The sequence below is a fragment of the Pseudophryne corroboree genome, chromosome 11 (genome assembly GCF_028390025.1).
Source record: "Pseudophryne corroboree isolate aPseCor3 chromosome 11, aPseCor3.hap2, whole genome shotgun sequence".
Lineage (NCBI taxonomy): Eukaryota > Metazoa > Chordata > Amphibia > Anura > Myobatrachidae > Pseudophryne > Pseudophryne corroboree.
In genome coordinates, this window is record NC_086454.1 from 64,904,305 (window position 1) to 64,927,627 (window position 23,323).

The 23,323-nt window shown below is 48.7% G+C and overlaps 1 protein-coding gene across 3 annotated transcripts in view; it reads left to right on the forward strand.

Annotated features, from left to right (window-relative positions):
• Positions 1–23,323, forward strand: part of CPT1A (carnitine palmitoyltransferase 1A) — a 129,394-nt gene that overhangs the window by 22,188 nt on the left and 83,883 nt on the right. For 2 of the 3 annotated variants that reach the window (XM_063944353.1, XM_063944354.1), the window contains exons 2-4: positions 2,519–2,676; positions 3,993–4,135; positions 15,958–16,129. In XM_063944353.1, the coding sequence (XP_063800423.1) occupies positions 2,536–2,676; positions 3,993–4,135; positions 15,958–16,129 (456 nt within the window). In that variant the 5' untranslated portion in view covers positions 2,519–2,535. Of the gene's footprint in view, positions 1–2,518; positions 2,677–3,992; positions 4,136–15,957; positions 16,130–23,323 lie in introns of those variants that run through there. The other variant, XM_063944355.1, reaches the window with a different exon arrangement.

A 23,323-nucleotide genomic window follows, 5' to 3' on the forward strand; every position in this document is an offset into this window, starting at 1 on the left:
TGAGGAAGCCTTGCGTCGGAGACACCCAGTGAGCAATGTCTTGGGCAGTACCCCTAGTAGAATGGCATGTGCCCTAACTCCGGCGAAAATACCCGTTTCAATGGTGAAAAGTTTCATCTCCCATAAATAAAAGGAAATATTGATGAGACAATGTGGTGGTTTTTATAGGAATTTATGCCTCCTTAATAATGGTTATAAAGGGATCGTGTTCATAGCGATTTCATCAGCTGTGTTCTCATCCGCACTAGTTCTGCCCTGTGGTAAATGATTCTGCGCCTGTGTCAGGAAGTCGGAAGCTTCTTGTACGGTTAGGGCAACTACATTCCTTTTTAGTTTTCATTTTCTTGGAAAAATCAATACCAGCTTTTCTCCTGAAATCCAGAGTTTGTAACTTTGCATAAACATCCTGTCCTATTGTTCAATGCTCTGCCTTGTGAGGTTCTTTATACAGCTTAATGTCATTGTGTTGTCTCTATGGCCAAATGGGCCTGAGACTGAGGGGGAGATGTACTAAGCATGAAAAGTGATAAATATCACTGTGATAAAGCACCAGCCAATCGGCTCCTAACTGTCATGTCACAGGCTGTGTTTGAAAAATGACAGTTAGGAGCCGATTGGCTGGTACTTTATCACAGTGATATTTATCACTTTTCAGGCTTAGTACATCGAAAATGATCAAGAGCCTATTATGAGAAGCAGGGGGTGTGTGACTAGTGATGAGGGTGTGGTCCGAGCCATGTGGGAGCGTACACCCTACACTATCGGTCGGAATGCCTCCTTAAATACATAAAAATAGATAGCATCATTTTGTGTGAAAACTGGGAAAACAATTTGAATACTTGTGATCTATCGCTGACTGTGTGGGTAGCTGGTCAGTCATGCTGTCATGATGATGGGCCTGTTTTTATGTGGAGGCCTGGAGCTTTAGCTCCATCCATGCACCATTGTTAATCTGGCCCTGATTGGCATCATTATGTTTCAGTAAATACACCCAAATCTGCTTCCGTATACCTATATGGGGCATATTCAATTAGCCATAGGGCTAAACATGGGAGGGCAGTTGGCAGTACGGATGGTGTAATGGTTATATTACTGCCTCACAGCACTGAGGTCATGGGTTCAATTCCCACCATGGCTCTAACTGTGTGGAGTTTGTATATTCTCCCCGTAGTTGCGTGGGTTTCCTCCCACAATCCAAAAATATACTGATAGGTCAATTGGATTCCAACAAAAATGAACCCTAGTGTGAATGTGTCTGTGTGTACATGTGATAGGGAATATAGAGTGTAAGCTCCACTGGGATAGGGACTGATGTGAATGGCCAAATATTCTCTGTAAAGCCCTGCAGAATACGTGTGCACTATATAAATAACTGGTAATAAATAAAGTGGTTCTTATCTGCCATCAAATTCTATGTTTCATGTTTGGATAGCCTTGAGTTTCAGCGCCCATTTCCTTCCTTGGTAAACCCGCAGCTAACACGCGTTAATCCATAGATTCTTAGTTAAGTGCCGTGAGCTATGCGCTATTGCTCCAGCGGTGGCTTGGGTAATGATAGAAGACCCTATTCATCACTGATTTCTGTTCACACATCAAGAGGGTGCAACCAGAAATCCACAGGAAGTGGAGCCTTTGGGCGGCAATTGAATAGACGCCGGGCATTGCTACAAGGCTAATTTAATATGTGCACTCATAGCCACTCTGTGGGCTCGGACAATGATGTTATCTGCTGTTTTTCCTTGTAAAATCATTGTCTGTATCTGTGTTGTCTGATAACTCATGTTCTTGCTAAGTTTGCTGTATTTTCCATCCACTATGGGGGTAATTCCAAGTTGATCGCAGCAGGAATTCTGTTAGCAACTGGGCAAAACCATGTGCACTGCAGGGGAGGCAGATATAACATGTGCAGAGAGAGTTAGATTTGGGTGGGGTGTGTTCAATCTGCAATCTAAATTGCAGTGTAAAAATAAAGAAGCTAGTATTTACCCTGCACAGAAATAAAATAACCCACCCAAATCTAACTCTCTCTGCAAATGTTATATCTGCCACACCTGCAGTGCACATGGTTTTGCCCAACTGCTAAAAAATTTCCTGCTGCGATCAACTTGGAATTACCCCCTATGTACAGTGCTATGGAACTCGTATGGCACCATGTAAATAAGAGATATACACTGATAATGATCCTTGTATGCAACATATGCTGGCCTTTGCTTTTCCTACTCTTATGGCTCTGCATACAGATGAAGTTCTAGTTGCATGGTGCACGGAGTCCCTCTCTACAGAAGAGATCCAGTATGGCAAGACAAGGCACATTTCATCAATGCCACATCGTACAGTAAATCTCCCAATAAAACTCCATCTGTATACTGTGTTGTAATGATGGATCAATGAGCACTTCTCATCTGCGGATCTAGACATTTGTGCTTTTTGAATTATGTTGTTATGTATATTTATTTTATATGTTTTGTTGCCATAACAGAACCCAACATTGACTTCTTTTTATTTTTTTTATTCCCAGGAGTGTGGTAAGTAAAGATGGCAGAAGCTCACCAGGCCGTAGCCTTCCAGTTTACAGTAACCCCAGATGGAATTGACCTAAGATTAAGTCATGAAGCTCTGAGACAGATCTATCTCTCCGGCCTCCACTCCTGGAAGAAGAAGTTCATTAGATTTAAGGTAACCAATTGGCAATTATACAGCTTACAGATGTTGACATTTGTCTCTTTAAAGGTTTCTTTTATGAGGATGCAACAACTTCCGTTTCTGTTTTGGGTTGCATCTAGATAAGTGTTGGGAAGATTTGGGTTTTGCGGAATCCTTTTGACCATACGAACTCAAATTCTGTTTTTACATTGACATTGGTGCCTAGGACAAATAGTTACTGCTATCAGAAGCTAAAAGTACAGACACAACTTTATCATGCTGGCTTGCCATCCTGTGATTATCGCAGTCATTGAGCCGTTTGAGAAATATTGCATTGTGTGTTGCCTAAAATAACTCCTAAACCCGACAGTCCTATCCGTATCATTCAGGCCGTTATTGGTAATGTTGGTAAAGTTATAAGATCACGGCTATCGACCTTTGTGTTTGTAATCCCATGAGAACAGTCCCGGTCACTCTGGACGTTTTCCTACAGAGAAAGTTATGTACAACTTGTATTCATGAGATGAACCTGATATTCTAATCTAAGTAGGGTTTGTAGAGTTGGTGCCATGGTTGGAAAAAACACAGTTTAAAAAAAAAAAAAAAAACCCCGCATTTTTTGGTTTTAAATCTTTTTTATTTTTTTGTATCAATGTTTTTATGAAATTTTTTTTTTTTAATCTTGGAAACCTCGATCAACCATGTTTTAATGCTTCCTAACGTTAATAATGTTATTAGGCTTTGATTTGATTTATTTTACATATTTAAATTAAACTATTTTTTACAGCTTATCTGAATATATGTAGATAGACTAAACCTATTAATACATACAAAGTACACTCATAGACAGATGAAATTAAAAATAAGAACAAGTTAAAGTTAAGCATTCGTTTTACTTATTATAATTAAATAAATCTGAATAGTAATACAAAATGGAAAATGCAGAAAGCACTTTTCAGAGAAACACACACTGATCTGTGTGTACATGTGATAGGGAATATAGAGTGTAAGCTCCACTGGGGCAGGGACTGATGTGAATGGGCAAATATTCTCTGTAAAGTGCGCGGAATATGTGTGCGCTATATAAGTAACTGGTAATAATAAATAATAAAAGGCATAAGCACTAGGCATGTCACTGACATTAAACATTTTGTATAAAAACATTATTTTTTTTAGTGTTATTAGCTTTTTTTATTTTTTTAATAAGTCACGATGCCTTGCCTGTACTAACAGCATAATAAAAAAACCAGAGTGGTTTTCATTAAAAAAAAAAAAAAAAAAACTATTTGATTTAAACCAGCCAACCCTGGTTGGTGCTAAATAAAGTAATGTTACTTTCGTCCCAACAGAATGGAATCCTCACAGGCGTCTTCCCATCCAGCCCCTCCAGCTGGTTAGTCGTGGTGGTTGGTGTGACCTCTGCGTCAATGTATACCAAAGTGGACCCATCTTTCGGTTTAATAGAGAAAATAAACCAGACGATTGCTACAACGTAAGTTCTTAACACTTATTACAGCTTATTCTTTATGTAGATTCACGGAGGAACAGGAAAATACTGGTAGGTGGCAAGGGTCTTGGTCTGGACAATGACCCTATGGGGTATATTCAATTGAAGTCTGATCCATTCCGACATTCATTTGTCGGAATGGCTCTGACCTGGCCTATTCAATGGACATCTCAATTCGACTTTTACAAAAGTCGAATTGAGATGTAGGGGGGAGACGGGAGAGCCGTGGGCAGACGGGGGAGAGCAGCGCTACAGCAGCAGCAGCCGCTGCTGTCCCACGTCTGCCCGCGGCTCTCCCCCATCCCTCCTGTGTCACAGCCGCCGCTCCCCGTCTCCCCGTCTCCCCCTCTCTCACGGCAGCGTCCACCTGGCTCCAGCAAGCGACATCTCGCTTGCTGGAGCCGGGTGGACGCTGCTGTGAGTGGTGGCTGTCCTCAAGCGCTGCTCACCCCGTCCCCGCCTCGGCTCACCCCCCGCTCCTGCTCTAATCCCTCATCTCAGTCCGACATTTTTTTTATGTCGGACTGAGATGGTCGAAAAGGGGGCCAAAACGTTTTCGACACAAGCATGTGGATCGGCAGCTATTCCGCCGATCCACGTGCTTTTCAATAAGTCGAATTCATCGACTTGTCGAAAATTTTTGGGATATATTGAATAGGTCGAATCACGATTCGACCTTAAAAAGCCGAAAACTGTCGTCTTTTCGACAGACGGCAGTTTTCGACTTCAATTGAATATACCCCTATAAGTGAAAAGAACAGCAGGCTAAAATCTATAGAAATATATGGTGTGGAAAACCATGAAGAACACACAGCTTAGTGGACATCGCTATATTTAGTTGAAAATGCCATTAAATATAATTGCATTCACTATACGTAATGAGTAATAATACATAGTGGGGGGTAATTCAAATGTTTGAAAAGTCGGTTGGGTGTGTGTTTTTTCCTGTCTATTAGATAGGAAAAAAACAAACACCCAACTGACTTTTCAAACATTTGAATTCCCCCCAATGAGTAATAATTTGGCTTGCCGGACTGTTAGGACTTGTAAATTTAACTGGGCAGAGGTCTCATTGAACCCCCACATCCCTGTATGTAGTTCATATGGGGGGGGGGGGGGGATACTGTATGGGGTGGCTGGCTTGCTGCAGATAATATAACATGTAATAGGATATTATCTGCACGCCTGATAGAATGATAGTGACTGAAGGCACTAACAAGAAGACTCTACACAGGTTTCCAGAACTAACACACTGTGGTGAATTCAGTTACAAGCTGTGACTTAGAATGGTGGTGGAGTGAGCTGCCAGAATGCCGACATCTCACTGCAACCAACATCACCAGTGTCTGATTCCTTTCACTGTATCTCTGGGTGATGTATTCCCAGTGTCTGACTGGGGCATGAAGGGCCCACCGGGGAATGCCGTTTTAGGGGCCCATTCTTATGGATGTAGCCAGCCTACATGGAGGCTTGGCTGGGATGTAGTTATGTGGTCACATTACTGACAACTACATCCTGCACCCCTTTTTAATCCCCTCAGTCGGCATGCCTACTAGTGGGGACTATTCCCACTCGTGGGTGTCCACGACACACACCGATTGGGAATAGAACTTGCGGCGAGCGCAGCTCGCCACCGAGCCTGGAAGGGACTTCATGTGCTCGCCTCCCACCGGCATTCCGCTGCCGGGATCACACGGTCGGTATGCTGACCGCCGGGATCCACAGCGGCGGTTGCGCAAACTCAACCCGCTTGGCTAACCATTAGTGAATGCATGGTCTGGGCCCCTTGACAAATATATAAAGTAAATACTGCTAGTATATGCATGATAATGTACCAGATTACAAACAGCAATGCAGTGGTGTAAAAATACACCATAGTCCTGTGCTGTATAATATAACGTATGTATACTTCAAGTGCACATAGGACTTGAGTGGGGCCCACCGGGGCTTTCCCCTGTGGTCCATTCCAACCCTGTGTATTCCATACCATAGTTCTCATAATTTCCCCACTGTGTCCAAATTCAAGTCTTTCTGATGATTCCAGCAGTGCCCACAGCCGTGATATAACATATTTATACTACAGCTTGTATTACTGAGCGCCAAATCATTTTACTAACCTACTATTACAGCAATCTGTAATAACAATAATATAAAACCGGCAATCTTTGTTATTTAATTGATGGTTTCTGTCTGGAAATGAGTAGTTGTTTAGTCAACACAGTAGTCCTTGTATTGTACAATAACCCCTAATTATAGTTAAGCATCTTAAAAACCTGCATCAAAATATACCGGCAGATTAGTAAGGTCCATTGGGTTGTATACCAACAGAGCTCAATGTCTGTATGTGTTGTAACTTGTATGAGTAACTATGGTTACTGAGGAGCTGTTTCTCCTAAGAATTGTTTAACCTGCTAAATCCCTTTGGGATGGGTCTTGAACTTGCGGCCCCTACAGCTGCTGTGAAACTACACATCCCAGCATGCCCTGCCTCAGTTTTAGCATGCCTTAATAGCAAAACTGAGGCAGGGCATGCTGGGATGTGTAATTCCACAGCAGCTAGAGGGCCACAGGTAGAAGACCCATGGTTTATACAATACACCCGACATGGTGGAACATAGGAAACAATTCCAGATAGTATTTCCAATTATAATTCTGTTTTGAGCATGGGTGGAAGTGGACGGGTTACCTTGGGGGGCAGATTGGACTTTAAATTTATTATTACTTTTTTTTTTTTAATCTTCCTCATTGGTGAGCGACGTGACCCAATAGGGCTTTTGGTGCCTAGTTTTTAGGACTATGGGGTCTATTTATAAGCCTTGGGTGGAGATTAAGTGGACGGAGATAAAGTACCAGCCAATCGGCTCCTAACAGCGATTTTCCAAACCCAGCCTGTGACCTGACCGTTAGGATCTGATTGGCTGGTACTTTATCTCCGTCCACTTTATCTCAATCCAAAGCTTAGTAAATGGAACCTTCTCTTTAGTCAGTATGTGGCATCTATAGCCTAACATGTTAATAAGAGAAGAATCTTCCATCAGCTTGTCAATCCCAGGTTAATGTTTAATGTTTTACTGAACATTCATAGGACCAGGAAATGAATATACCCTGTTTATTAGCGGGATAGATTTCCTCTGTAAAGTCATTCCTGTTAATTCATGATGACTAATCCTACTCCGTGTACTCACTGTATCTCTGCGGACTGTTGTTGGGTAATAAATTATCCTCCGATTCTGTAGAACTATGCTGTAGTGAACTATTTAAACTATTTTAGTGCCATTTTAATTTTTTGTAAACACAGGATTATTTAGCATTTAGCAAAGGGAAAGTGGTTCACGCACTTGTACAGTGTACAGAGAAGATTGGTTCTCTACATGCTACAGAAGATCATCCATTGTGGTCTATATATACTGTAATCCAAACCGGAAAGTACTTTATCTGAAATCGTTATTTCTAGAAACATTCCTTACAAACCTAGTTCAGTCCTGTTCCATATGTCCAGTAGGAGAGAGAATTGACAGCATAGGAAAGGAATGAGTTAAACATCTTGTGAGGGGTGAACCTAGCTGGAAGGAAACTACAGCCCTTGGGAAAAGGGGGGGGTTAGTATATATAGGGAAGGATAGGCCATTTTGTTTCTCTCTTGTTGGTGAAATTGCCTTGGTAGTGTTGAGTGCTGCATAGCAGAGCTCCCCATTGGTGTATAGTGCTTTACAGTTTTGAATTTGTGAGCTCTCCCTGCAATACCCAGTAGCTTTATTGGCTTCCCGCCCTCGTCGTTCCGCCGGGACTCCGGCTCGGTATCGCGCTTCTGGCGGTGGAGCTGGACCGGAGGAAGGGGTGGCAGGCCGGGAGGACGGGGCTCCGTCCCCCAGGGCCTCCACGGGCTCGGGCAGGAGCGCAGCGCGGCGGACCAGGTCGGCCTCGCTGCTGGGGGCCAGGCCGGCTTTGCCGGGCGGGCGGCGGGGTAGGCCGGAGGTCCGGTCAGGCCGCCCGGAGGTAGACTGGCATCAGCCCTCGCCTCTGGGAGCGCCAGACGAAGCGGCGGTGGAGTCACAATCGGCCTCTATCACTCCCCCCTTGCCGCGGCCGGGTGGAAGTGCCAGGTGGGGGGGGCCGGACGGGGGTCGGCTGTTCGCCGCGCGGGGCTTGTCACGGGGCCTCGCGCGGCGGGTGTTACGGGTGCGGCAGGCGGGAGCTCTGTGGCGGGAAACAGTGGGACGGACGCGCGCACGAGGTGCACGCGCGCCCACACTCGCCTCCCGCGGCGCCGGTCGCGCACGTGTGCGCGCTGCCAGCCCCATCGTCTCCCCAGTTAACTCCCCGGCAGCCGGAGTCCGGCGGGGGCCGGGGGGGAGGAGAGGCAGGGCAATGGTGGAAGTCAGAAGGCAGCATGAAGTGGAGCTGGGAGGGCATGCGCAAGGGGGTGCAGCAGCGCGCGGTAACGGGGCGCACGGGATGCGCGCGAGCCCGTGCCCACTGCGAGCGGCGCCGTGGGTTTCTCTGTCTCCCCTACTCACTCCCCTGGAGCCGGAATCCAGCGGCCTGCGGGGGAGGGGGGGGGAGGACAGGGAATGGGTTAGTGGCCGCAGGCTGCTGCACGCGCTGCTTGGTCTCGCGGCTGCTCCCCCCCAGCGGCGGGAGATAGTTCCGATCCGCAGGGGGAGGGGGCGTATTTGGAGGTGGAGAGTGGGGGCGCCCCCGTTTTTCCGCCGGGGCAGCGGGCGCCCGGGTGCCGCCTGGCGGGCGCGTGGTCGCCCCGGCTGGAGGTCCCTCGGGGCCCGATGCCGCGTTTTGGGGCGGTCACGACCCCTCCGGAGCGCTGGCGTCGGCCCTGGCCATGGTGGTGGAGGCATTAGGGCCGCTAGCCGCGGCTGCCTCCCCAAGGGCGGCTGCAAGTTCCGGCGCACCTGCGGTGGCAGGCGGGTCCGGTGGGCGGAGGGCTTCGGCGGCGCAGCGAGTGGCACGCGCCTGCCGGGAGCTCGGGGCGGCCGCTGTAGAATTGGAGCATGGTCCGGGACAGGACGGGCAGGGGTGCGCGGCAGCGACACCCCCCTCAAGTACGGCTCGGCATGCGCCGCGAGTGCTGTCTGGGTCCTCCGCTTCTTTCTCTTTTACAGGGGATCACGGGGAAGTGGAGATGGCAGAGTACGAGGAGGAAGACGTTGGTTTGGCCACGCCGGAGGATTCCATGTCGGGGCAGTCGACGGCATCGGGTGAGGTGGTGCAGTCTGTATCGGGCTCCTCCACGAGCTCTAGTTCTTGTAGTTCTTCATCTTCCTCCTCTTCATCTTCTCTGTCGTCGCAGGCGTCCGAAGTCCGTAGCACGACTAGGGCAAGGAAGCGGGCGACGAAATTCGCCAAGAGGGCAGCGAGTCAGCATAAGAGGCGGAAGAGGCGCAGGCGGCTTAGCGAGGAAGCTCGTAGGGCCAAGAAATGCCGCGATTTGCCCGGGGTTGTTCGCTGCGACTACACTGCAGTAATGCGGGGGCTGAGGGATAGCTGCTGCAGGAAGATTCGCAGGGGGGACTTCGTTGATGTGTTCGTCTTGACGAAAGACGCAAAGAAGGAGTATAAGGCGGCGGCCGCAAAGAAGGGCATCGGGGCTGAGGCATTCCGTACCTTCGATAACTGGCTGGCCGGGTTTTGGGTTTTCGCGGCGTGTTACCTGGAGGATAGGCCGGATGAGCACATGAACATAATCCGGTACCTGCATCTCATACACGACATGCAGCGCACATCGTCAGGATCGGAGTGGCGTAGGTATGATCAGGAATTCAGGGAAAAGCAGGACGGTTTGCAGGTTATGGACTTTGGGTTCAAGGACGTTGAGGTCTGGCTCAAGGTCACTCGGGCTTCGCAACAGGCTGAGGAGCCCCGGAAACCGGGGGCGGACGGGCACCGCGCAGGGTCGTCCGCCCAAGGGTCCGGCGCGGATCGGCCAAGCCAGGTAGGTCGGCCGTCCGTGCAGGGGGGCGAGCCGCCACAAAAGGAAAATGTTTCGCGTTTAACAACGCAGCCTGTTCCTTCGGCAAGCAGTGTCGTTTTCGACACTTGTGCTTGCAATGTGGCGGATCCCATCCAGCCTCCTCCTGCTTCAAAGGTGGTCGGCAGGGTGCCCGGGGTAAGCAAGCTTACCCCAGGCAGGCCGCGGGCGGGAGCGCTCCGCAGAGCTCCAACGCCAATTAAATTGGAGACTACGGGCCGGTGGTTGGACTGGTATCCGAATAGGGAGGATGCAAAATTTTTGTTTTTCGGTTTTCGTTTTGGGTTTCGCTTGCCTGTTGCAAGCGAGGTGTGTCGGTGCGGGCCCAGCGGAACCTCCAGTCTGCCCGAGCCTTGCCGTTAGTGCTGCGGGAGAAAGTGGATAAGGAGGTCAGGTTGGGCAGGATGGAGGGACCGTTTCTATCACCCCCGGTGGATGACTTGGTCATATCTCCAGTTCCCAAGAAGACTCCAGGCGCTTTCCGGCTCATTCAGCATCTTTCTTACCCGTCGGGGGCGTCGGTCAATGACGCAATACCGCTGGCTCATTGCTCGGTGGTGTATCAGTCGTTTGACGAGGCGTTGGAGATGGTCCGCAGTTACGGGACTGGGGCCCTCATGGCTAAGATTGATGTTGAGTCCGCTTTTCGGTTGCTGCCGTTACATCCGGACTCATTCCGTTTTATGGGTTTCCGGATTGGAGCGGAGTATTTCATCGACAAATGTTTGCCGATGGGATGTTCCGTTTCATGCTCGTTTTTCGAGCGGTTTAGCACGTTTCTACATTGGTGCGTGGATTCTTCGTCAGGGGGTCACGGGGTCGCCCATTACCTCGATGACTTCCTATGTGCGGGTCCGGCATATTCTTCACGGTGCGGCGACTTGTTTTTCAGCATCCGAGCGCTGTTTTTCCACTTCGGCATTCCTGTGGCCGAGGAGAAAACAGAGGGCCCGGCCTCATGTTTATCCTTTTTGGGGATTGAGATTGACACAGTGACAGGATCGTGTCGGCTGCCTCGGGACAAGGTGGTGAAGCTCCGACGCTATTTGCCGGTTCGAGGGGTCGCGTAAGGTCACACTGCGGCAGGCGCAGTCCTTGCTGGGCATGTTGAACTTTGCTTGTCGGGTAATCCCGATGGGCAGGGTTTTCTGCCGGAAGCTAGAAAGGGCGACTTCGGGGTGTGCCAGACCACACCATTTCGTGCGATTGTCCTCAGAGATTAAGAGGGATTTGGCTGTATGGGCCTCGTTCCTGGAGGACTTTAACGGGGTGTGTATATGGCAGGCCCCAATGGTGGACAGCGCTAGGTTGCAGCTGTTCACCGACGCAGCGGGTGCCTCTGGATTCGGTTGCTTTCTGCAGGGATCTTGGTGCGCGGCCTCGTGGCCGGCGGAATGGCATCGCGAAGGTTTAACTAAGGACCTTTTGCTTCTGGAGCTTTTCCCCATTATGGTGGCGCTGGAGGTCTGGCTCATCGCAGCATCTTGTTTAGATGTGACAATCTGGGCGTGGTGCATGCGATAAATAACCAGAGAGCGAAGTCGCTGGTCGTTTTGCGGGTGCTGGGGCGGTTGCTGTTGACATGCCTACGTCGGAACGTGTGGTTCCGCGCGCAGCATGTGCCTGGGCTGGAGAACGGGATTGCCGACGCTTTGTCACGAGGGCAGTGGGAAAGGTTTGGTTTGTTGGCACCCGAGGCCGACGAGCATGGTTTTCATTGTCCCGGTTATGTTTGGCAGGTGATCGGGCCGGACTGGAGGGTCTAGCGTTGCGGTCCGTCGCACCAACCACGCTTAAGGCTTACGGACAAGCTTGGAGCGAGTGGGAGGAGTCTGTTCGAGGACGAAATCAACAAGGTAAGAGCGGGCATCGGATGATGCTTTCTTTTATTTGGCAGCTGTATGTTTCGGGTAGGTCCAGAGCGGTGGTATCCTGGTACTTGGCTGGTATTTCGTTTTTCAGCAAAATAAAGGGCGTCCCCGACGTGACAAAAGTGGGATTCTGCTGAAGGCGATGAAAGGATGGGCGCGAGTCGCGCCGACGCCGCCTGACAGGAGGCGGCCCATTGATGCGGCCTTGTTGCCGGCTGTCATCAGGGCGGTTGGAGGTGTCGCGTCGTCCATGTTTGAGTCGCTGTTGTTCAATTTGGCGTTCTCAATGGCTTACCACGGGGCCTTTAGGGTTTCGGAATTGGTAGCGCCTTCTAAGCGAGCAGATTCGCGCATGCTTGTCGGGGACGTGGTGGTGGGTGAGAGGTCCTTGCTTTGCAGATTGCGTCGCTCTAAGACGGACCAAGTGGGGAGAGGTCGATGGGTCACCTTGGTTCCGGCACTTGAAGAGAGCATTTGCCCAGTAAGGTTGGCAGTGCAGTATGAGGCAGTACGGCCCGACGGTCGGGGGTCATGGCTGCTACATTATGACGGGCTGCCGATGACGAAGTATCAATTTCGTTGGATGCTGGGTCGCTGTCTTGCGAGCTTGGGCCTTCCACCCGCTGCGTTCGGGACGCATTCCTTCCGCATAGGGGCTGCGACGTCGGCTGCGGCGGCGGGATTTTCCATGGCTGAGATCCAGGCGGTGGGGCGATGGAAGTCGTCAAGTTACAGACGGTATATTCGCCCCGTTGCATGAGATGTTGGCTCGCGCGTACTTTTTGTTCAATTACAGTTGGTTAATCATGTTGTTACAGTTCAGTACGTTATGGTGTTGTGCGTTTGTTTGTCTTCCCGTTTTATCCTACTCAGGGATTAGCTACTCGCCGTTGCTGCCATGAGCCGGCAGCGGGGGTCTGGAGTTATTTTGCGATTTTTTTGCCTGACTTGACGGACTGAATTCTAATCCACAATTCGGCTAATCTGTTCTAATCAGAGTCCCTCAGCAGGTCTTTACGCTTTCACCTCCAGCTGAGTTCTTACATGTTTTACCCCTTTTTTTACCCCCCCCCCCCTCCCCCCCTGTTTATTTTCTTAATTTTGTTTTAATCTTTCCCATTTGTGTGTTCATGTTCTGCTTCAAATTGTCTGGAAGCTCGTGCAGATCGGCTAGGCCGTGACTTCTGCAATATTCGGAAAAAAATTTTCTTTTTGGCAGATCCTTCAGGTTAGCGCACTTACTAAACTATGGTATAGATATTTAGTAACCAATTTTACCCCCTTTCCTCCTCTTCAGGTTGGTTTGCTGATGACTTGACCGTTTGGGTGGTGGGACACTCGTATGTTTTTTGGGCCGCAAAATTTTTAGCCTCGACGGGGGCTCAGCGGTTTCCTAGGGCTCAGGGAGTTAGATGGCTTGGTTGGCGAGGAATGCTGTGGAAAGATCTGAGGAATAGACTAGTTAGTCAGGCCAGCAAGCATGGAGTTCCTAGAGTACTGGTTGTCCATCTAAGTGGCAACGATCTAGGGAAGACGACATCTTTGGAGCTGCGGTGTGCCATGATACAGAATCTGGCAAGTGTGGCCGCAGCATGGACCAATTGTGCATTGGTTTTCTCCCTGATAGTGCCAAGGTTGATTTGGCGAGGGGTGGCGGATGGTCCCCTGATGGATGAGGCCAGAAAGAAGGTGAATGGGGCGGTGGCGAAGTGGGTGCTGTCCCACGGAGGCAAGGTAGTTCGCCACCCTAGGATTCGGTTCCGAGACAGTCACCTTTTTCGGCCTGATGGTGTGCATCTATCCAATGAGGGGATGATGTGTTTTTCCTGGAGGATCTGTTCCTAGTGTTGCAGGAGTTAGGGTGAGGTTATGGTGGCGGTGCGAAGACTCTGGGGAGGAGTCTTTCGCTGTTGGCGGAAAAGAACGGCAGTTTGTAGTTGTATGGTAAGCTGTAGTGATTTACAGTTTGATGTGGTTTAGGTGCACTCACCTCCATCGACTTATTGGCCGCTCGACCACCCGACCGGGAGGCAGCGGTATGGGCACCCATCAGGGTGGGTAGTCACTGTGGGGGTTGAGCTAGCACCTATTACCGTTTTTGATAGTTTGTAGTTAAATTAGGATGGTTTTGATTTTAGCATTTTAAGGTTAGCATCAGTTTAATAGAGCCGTTCTTTTTTCTGCCACCATATGCCGGCTGAATCGGCATTTTAACAAAGTTTTAATTTACAGGTTTGCTATGGTTAGGGTCAAATAAATAGCTAGCAATTTTTCTGCCAAATTCAAGTCTCCGTGTCTTTATTTCTTGGTATTAGAGGTAACGAATGCTTTACTTAGAATGAAGGGGTCCACCAAATGTCACTAGGATTTTATAACTCGCTCACCTGGTTCCCAGCTACTGTGCTCTCTGCAATATGAGGTCTTATAGCACATCCTGCCTGCATAAACAACTGCTGGCTGCCCTGTATGACTGTCTGTTCTATCCGCCTTATTCTCACTAGCTATCACTGGTGACTGTGCCATCCTGCTGCCTGCCCAGTATATGGCGAAGCCCTTGTAATCAGAGATTGACATAATTGGAAATGGGACTTCTGAAGACTTATACACTTTATTTTTTATTTATTTTTTAAATGAACTAGCACCATTACATCGGGCAGCCTGATTGGAAACCATATAAACCGCTTACTAGTTCAGTATTCTAAAATTTGTAGTTGTTCAGTAGCTGAAGACCGTCCAGTTGCCCAGTTAGAATAATATTTCCTGAAAGAGCAACTACAGTCACTATTCGCCATTCGTATTCACTGTATTAAAGGCTGTGTTATTACTGAGCAGATTAATACAGCGTGTCTCAAAAATGCATGACCGCTTCCTACTGATGGCCCCCTTCCGTTGTTGGCTCGCGTGAAGATACATTGCAATGTAATTCTTATAGGCTAAGCCAAGGGAATGCTTCTTATGCATATTGCAATACTTGTATGAAGATGGCAACTTACACCAGTCTTCACCCATCTGATCGGGGGTAATAATTCCACAGCAGTGCAAATCACTGCACACTTAGCCTTTTGTCCAGTAGTAGAAGTTAGGGCCCAGGCCAGCTGATAAGGGGGATATCGCGCTGCGCCGCTTCTTGTCACTACACTTAGGCCCTCATTCCGAGTTGTTCGCTCGTTGCCGAGTTTCGCTATATTGCGATTAGTGACTTACTGCGCATGCGCAAGGTTCGCAGAGCGCATGCGCTTAGCTATTTTACTCAAAAGTTAGGTATTTTACTCACGGCATAACAAGGATTTTTCATCGTACTGGTGATCGAAGTGTGATTGACAGGAAGTGGGTGTTTCTGGGTGGAAACTGTCCGTTTTATGGGTGTGTGCGGAAAAACGCTGCCGTTTCTGGGAAAAACGCGGGAGTGGCTGGAGAAATGGGGGAGTGTCTGGGCGAACGCTGGGTGTGTTTGTGACGTCAAACCAGGAACGAAACTGACTGAACTGATCGCAGTGGCAGAGTAAGTCCCGAGCTACTCAGAAACTGCAAAGAAATTTCTATTTGCAATTATGCAAATCTTTCGTTCGCAATTCTGCTAAGCTAAGATTCACTCCCAGTAGGCGGCGGCTTAGCGTGTGCAATGCTGCTAAAAGCAGCTAGCGAGCGAACAACTCTGAATGAGGGCCTTAGTGTTTTATATTATTTTTCCCGGAGGGTCGTGGTCATGCATACAGGATTTAGCCACACCCCCTTCAGTACCAGGGCCCCGCAGCTGTCTCAGATATCCTACCTATAGATGTGGGAGGGGATTCACCCGTCTATAAGGAGTGGGATTAATACTGCAGTGGAATGTCCGGTGAACAGGGAACAATGTTTTCAACCTTAAAAGGTCATATATGAAAATGTCAGATTTGCAATTCAGTAGACTGTTTTGTAGGGTTTCAAGTATAATATATTTTATTTTCCAACAGTGGGTACATGACCAGCCAGACTCAGAAGATTGTCAGTGGTGTAATCTTTGGAACCGGCCTATGGGTGGCCCTTATAGCAACAATGCGCTGTTCCCTAAAAAAGCTTCTGTCCTATCACGGATGGATGTTTGAGGAGCATGGAAAACTCTCCACCTCTACCAGGATATGGATGGTGCGTAGACTTTCATATGTAGCATTTGTGTTTTGACAAAAATCAGTCAGTCAGTCAGTCATAGAGAGGAACTGTACTATGTTAGTAATTCAGTGTGTGATTTAACATTTCCACATTCATACTGTAAGACAATTAGGGTGAAATTCAGTTGAAAGCAAAGTGCCCGCTGGGCATCACCGAGATGGCCGAGTGATGGAATTGCCCGTATACAGCAGTGCCAACATTGTATCTCACCTCTATGGAGCGCGATGCTAGCGGGTACAATTTTCCAGAATCGTGCCAAATTGAATTTCTTCCCATTGAAAGAGAACTGTGCTCAGTGAACTAATTGAAAACATTCTGTCCATTTGTTCACTTGGCCTCCTCTTTCCTCAACATCACACATTGTGAAAACTATTCAAAAAAGGTTGTTTTTCTGTGTTTTTTACCGCAATGGAAATTACATGGTTAGGCTTTAAGCCGAAGCGCAGACAATAACCATGTAATTTTCTCTCTCTAACTTTTTTAAACCGTTTTTTCTCTTACGTCCTAGAGGATGCTGGGGACTCCGTAAGGACCATGGGGTATAGATGGGCTCCGCAGGAGATAGGGCACCTAAAAAGAACTTTGACTATGGGTGTGCACTGGCTCCTCCCTCTATGCCCCCCCCCTCCAGACCTCAGTTAGATCTTGTGCCCAGAGGAGAATGGGTGCACTGCAGAGAGCTCTCCAGAGTTTTCTGTGGAAAAAGAATTTTGTTAGGTTTTTTATTTTCAGGGAGTCCTGTTGGCAACAGGCTCCCTGCATCGTGGGACCGAGGAGAGAGAAGCAGAGCTGGCTTGTCAAGTTGGGCTCTGTTTCTAAGGCTACTGGACACCATTAGCTCCAGAGGGAGTCGGAACACAGGTCTTACCTGGGGTTCGTCCCGGAGCCGCGCCGCCGTCCTCCTCACAGATGCCGAAGATAGAAGCCGGGTGAGTATGAGAAGGCAGAAGACATCAGATCTTCATGAGGTACCGCTGCGCGCCATTGCTCCCATTCACACACACAGAGCAGCACTGAAGGGTGCAGGGCGCAGGGGGGGGCGCCCTGGGCAGCAATAAACCTCACATTTGGGCACTGACGAGGTAGATTAGGCTGCTGGGCAGTAATTCTACGATCCCCCGCCATTTTCTATAAAAAAATCACCGGGACCGAAGCCTGCCGTCGGGTGGGCGGAGCTTGATCCCCAGCACTAACCAGCGCCATTTTCTCCACAGAAGCTGCATGAGCAAAACGCTGGCTCCCTGGTCTCTCCCCTGCTGAACATTCAGGCTGGAAAAAAGAGGAGGGGGGCATTTTGAGCGCAGTGAGTGGGAATCTGGTTATATATATATATATATATATATATATATATATATATACACACACGCTATATGGTCATATTTTTCCAGTGTTATTAAGCGCTGGGTGTGTGCTGGCATTCTCTCTCTCTCCTAAGGGCCTGGTTGGGGTTTTGTCCCCTTATAGGTTAATCCCTGTGTGTGTGGGGTGTCGGTACGTGTGTGTCGACATGTCTGAAGCGGAAGGCTTTTCCAAGGAGGAGGTGGAGCAAATGAGTGGTGTGTCCCCGTCGGTTGTGCCGACTCCAGATTGGATGGACATGTGGCATATGTTGAATGCAAGTGTGGCATCTTTACATAAAAAGCTTGATAAGGCTGATTTAGGGGGGACATCAGGGGGTCAATCCTCAGATTGGACCGACTCACAGGGTCCGTCGGGATCTCAAAAGCGTCCCTTAACACAAGACACTACTACCGACACGGATTCTGATTCCAGTGTCGACTATGACGAAGTAAAATTGCACCCTAGGGTGACTAAAACCATTCAGTGTATGATTGTGGCAATAAGGGATGTGTTGCATATTGTGGATGAACCCTCGGTCCTCGACACAAGGGTACACATGTTTAAGGAAAAGAAACAGATTATTAACTTTCCCACATCTCATGAATTAAAAGAATTCTTTGGAAAAGCTTGGGAGACTCCGGATAAGAGACCGCAGATCCCCAAAAGAATTTATATGGCATACCCTTTCCCTAAGCAGGACAGGGAGATTTGGGAATCACCCCCCACTGTGGACAAAGCCCTGACGCGCTTGTCCAAGAAAGTGGCGCTACCGTCTCCTGACACAGCAGCCCTTAAGGACCCTGCAGATCGCAGGCAAGAAACTACCTTAAAGTGTATTTACTCTCATACGGGTGCTGTGCTAAGACCGACAATTGCGTCGGCATGGGTGTGTAGCGCAATTGCAGCTTGGACAGATGAGCTGACAGATCAATTTGATAATATGGATAAGGATACTATATTCCTAACTCTAGCCCATATTAAAGACGCAGTCTTATTTATGAGGGATGCTGAAAGGGACATTGGATTGCTAGCTTCTAGGGCCAATGCCATGTCTGTCTCAGCGAGAAGATCCTTATGGACTCGCCAATGGACGGGTGATGCGGATTCCAAGAAACATATGAAAGTACTACCCTACAAGGGTGATGTATTGTTTGGGGATGGGCTGACGGACTTGGTTTCCACAGCCACAGCAGGTAAATCAAATTTTTTACCATATATTAGCCAACAGCAAAAGAAAGTACCACCCTATCAGATGCAGTCCTTTCGGTCGCACAAGTACAAAAGAGGTCGGGGATCCTCTTTCCTCGCCAGAGGTAAGGGCAGAGGCAAGAGAGCACCTGCTTCGGCAGGTGCCCAGGAACCAAAGTAACCCCGGCTGCTCCAAAACCCACAGCATGACGCTGGGGCTCCCCTGAGGGAGTCCGCACCGGTGGGGGCACGTCTTCGACTTTTCAGTCAGGCCTGGGTCAGTTCGGACTTGAATCCCTGGGTGTTGGAAATAGTTTCCCAGGGTTACAAATTGGAATTCGAGGAGGTGCCCCCGCGCCGATTTTTCAAATCGGCCCTACCAGCTTCCACATCGGAAAGGGATGTAGTGTTTGCTGCAATTCAAACGCTGTGTATACAGCAAGTGATAATCAAGGTTCCCCTGCACCAGTAGGGAAGAGGTTACTACTCAACCCTATTTGTGGTCCCGAAACCGGACGGTTCGGTCAGACCTATTTTGAATCTGAAATCCCTAAACCTGTACGTAAGAAGATTCAAATTCAAAATGGAATCTCTCAGAGCGATAATAGCCAACATGGAGGAGGGGGAGTTTATGGTGTCTCTGGACATAAAGGATGCGTACCTTTATGTCCCCATATATGCCCCCCATCAGGAATACCTGAGATTCGCTGTACAGGATTGTCATTACCAATTTCAGACGTTGCCGTTGGGACTCTCCACGGCCCCGAGGATTTTCACCAAGATAATGGCGGAAATGATGGTGGTCCTGTGCAATCATGGAGTCACAATTATCCCATACTTGGACGATCTCCTGATAAAAGTGAGATCAAGGGAGAAATTGCTGAACAGTGTGGCGCTCTCGTTGAGAGTGCTCCAGCAACACGGTTGGATTCTAAATCTACCAAAGTCACAGTTGATTCCGACAACTCGACTACCGTTCCTAGGTATGATACTGGATACGGAACAAATGAAGGTCTTCCTCCCAATAGAGAAAGCCCAAGACATACAGAACATGGTCAGAGACCTGCTAAAACCGAAAAGGGTGTCAGTTCACCAATGCACTCGTGTTCTGGGGAAAATGGTAGCGGCCTACGAGGCCATTCCCTTCGGCAGGTTCCATGCAAGGACTTTTCAATGGGACCTTCTGGACAAGTGGTCCGGGTCCCATCTGCACTTACATCGGAAAATAACTCTGTCCCCAGGGACCAGAGTGTCCCTCCTGTGGTGGTTACAAAGTGCTCACCTCCGGGAGGGTCGCAGGTTCGGAATTCAGGATTGGATCCTGGTTACCACGGACGCGAGCCTCCAAGGATGGGGAGCGGTCACACAGGGAAAACATTTTCAGGGTCTTTGGTCAGACCAGGAGTCCTGTCTACACATCAATGTGTTGGAACTCCGGGCCATTTACAACGGCCTTCGACAAGCGGAGAGTTTTCTTCGAAACCTACTGGTTCTGATTCAATCAGACAATGTCACAGCAGTGGCTCATGTGAACCGCCAAGGCGGGACAAAAAGCAGAGTCGCGATGGCGGAAGCCACAAGGATCCTTCGCTGGGCGGAAAATCATGTAAGCGCTCTGTCAGCTGTCTTCATTCCGGGAGTGGACAACTGGGAAGCAGACTTCCTCAGCAGACACTATCTCCATCCAGGAGAGTGGGGACTTCATCAAGAAGTCTTTGTAGACGTAGCACGTCTTTGGGAAACTCCTCAAATAGACATGATGGCGTCACGCCTCAACAAAAAACTTCAGAGGTACTGCGCCAGGTCTCTGGACCCTCAGGCAATAGCAGTGGACGCTCTGGTAACACCGTGGGTGTTCAAATCGGTCTACGTGTTTCCTCCTCTTCCTCTCATCACAAAAGTGTTGAGGATCATAAGACGAAGAAGAGTACGAACGATACTCGTTGTCCCAGACTGGCCTCGAAGGGCCTGGTACTCGGATCTACAAGAGATGCTCACAGGAGATCCCTGGCCTCTTCCTCTGAGGGAAGACCTGTTGCAGCAGGGGCCCTGTGCATTTCAAGACTTACCGCGGTTACGTTTGACGGCATGGCGGTTGAACGCCGAATCCTAGCGAAAAAGGGGATTCCGGAAGAGGTCATCCCTACGTTAATAAAGGCTAGGAAGGAGGTGACGATAAAACATTATCACCGTATCTGGCGAAAGTATGTGTCTTGGTGTGAGACCAAGAATGCACCTACGAAAGATTTTCATCTGGGTCGTTTTCTCCACTTCCTACAGACAGGAGTGGATATGGGCCTGAAATTAGGCTCTGTTAAGGTACAGATTTCGGCCCTCTCGATTTTCGTTCAGAAGGAATTGGCTTCTCTTCCAGAAGTCGAGACGTTTGTAAAGGGAGTGCTGCACATCCAGCCTCCTTTTGTGCCTCCAGTGGCACCATGGGACCTGAACGTGGTGTTGCAGTTGCTAAAATCACACTGGTTTGTACCGCTTAACAAGGTTGAGTTGAAATTTCTTACCTGGAAGGTGGTCATGTTGTTGGCCTTAGCATCAGCAAGGCGAGTGTCAGAATTGGCGGCTTTGTCACACAAGAGCCCCTACTTGATTTTTCATGTGGATCGAGCTGAATTGAGGACACGTCCGCAATTTTTGCCTAAAGTGGTTTCTTCGTTCCATATGAATCAACCTATTGTGCCTGTGGCTACAAGTGACCTGGAGGATTCCAGATCCCTGGACGTAGTCGGGGCCTTAAAAATGTATGTAGCCAGGACGGCTAGAATTAGGAAAACAGAGGCTCTGTTTATCCTGTATGCGGCCAATAAGATTGGCGCTCCTGCTTCGAAAGCAGACTATTGCTCGCTGGATCTGTAATACGATTCAGCAGGCTCACTCTACGGCTGGATTGCCGGTACCAAATTCGGTTAAGGCCCATTCCACTAGGAAGGTGGGCTCTTCTTGGGCGGCTGCCCGAGGCGTCTCGGCTTTACAACTTTGCCGAGCGGCGACTTGGTCGGGGTCAAACACTTTTGCTAAATTCTACAAGTTTGATACCCTGGCTGATGAGGACCTAGCGTTTGCTCAGTCGGTGCTGCAGAGTCATACGTACTCTCCTGCCCGATTGGATGCTTTGGTATAAACCCCATGGTCCTTACGGAGTCCCCAGCATCCTCTAGGACGTAAGAGAAAATAAGATTTTAAACCTACCGGTAAATCTATTTTTCCTAGTCCGTAGAGGATGCTGGGCGCCTGTCCCAGTGCGGAAACTCTGCAAGTCTTGTATATAGTTGTTGCTTACATAAGGGTTATGTTACAGTTGACATCGGTCTTGGACCGTTACTGTTGTTTTTGTTCATACTGTTAACTGGTTATGTATGTTCCAGGTTACATGGTATGATTGGTGTGGGCTGGTATGAATCTTGCCCTTGGATTGCTAAATCCTGCCTTGTATTGTCCATCTCCTCTGGGCACCGTTCTCTAACTGAGGTCTGGAGGAGGGGCATAGAGGGAGGAGCCAGTGCACACCCATAGTCAAAGTTCTTTTTAGGTGCCCTATCTCCTGCGGAGCCCGTCTATACCCCATGGTCCTTACGGAGTCCCCAGCATCCTCTACGGACTAGGAGAATTTTATATTATGAAATGGTAGCGTTCTTTATAGGTCAGTCTTAAAACATTATAGCTAAATATCTTATATATTTGAACTTTATAATTTGGGAGTGATTGGCGTATAATAATTACACACAGACCTGCACAACAACCAAACTCTCCCGGATTAAATCTCAGGTGGCTCTCCCGTACACCCGAACCAGTGGGCAAAGTCTTCTGGTGGCTGCCCACTTCCTGTGGCATATGTATTAACCCGGAGAAGGCGAGAAGGCATAAGGAAGTGATAAACCAGTGATAAATGCAAGGTGATAAACGCACCAGCCAATCCGCTCCAATATGTAAATTAACAGTTAGGAGCTGATTGGCTGGTGCGTTTATCACCTTGCATTTATCACTGGTTTATCACTTCCTTATGCCGTCTCCAGGTTAATACATCTGCCCCCCTGAGGGAAGTGGGCAGTCCAGGCTGCTTGGTGATACGAATTGCGCTGAATTGATTCATTGTGGCCACGCCCCTTATCTGAGTCAGTCACATTTCCTCTCCCATTGTGTACACAGAGCTACAGTACATGCGGACGTTCGCCCCCTATCTATGTGACCTTCTTGCCCCTATGCATACAGTTGGATTCTTTGCTATCATCTTTCTCATCAGCGGGCACTCACAACTGCCCTATCCTTGGTGCAGGTGATCTGGCTGAAAATTAAAGGTTCTCAATGGAGTATATTCAATTGAAGTCGAAAACTGCTGTCTGTCGAAAAAGATGGCAGTTTTCAACCTTTTTTGGTCGAATCCTGATTCGACATATTCAATATTTTGCTAAATTTTTTGACTTGACGAAAAGCACGTGGATCGACGGAATAGCTGCCGATCCACGTGTTAATGTCGAAAACGGGGCCAAATCTGACAAGTTTTGGCCCCCTTTTCAACCATCTCAGTCCGACATCCAAATGATGTCGGACTGAGATGGGGACCCGGAGGGGGCGAGGGGGGGGGGGGGGGGGAGGGAAGCTGCAGGCAGACGGGACAGCCGGCGGGCA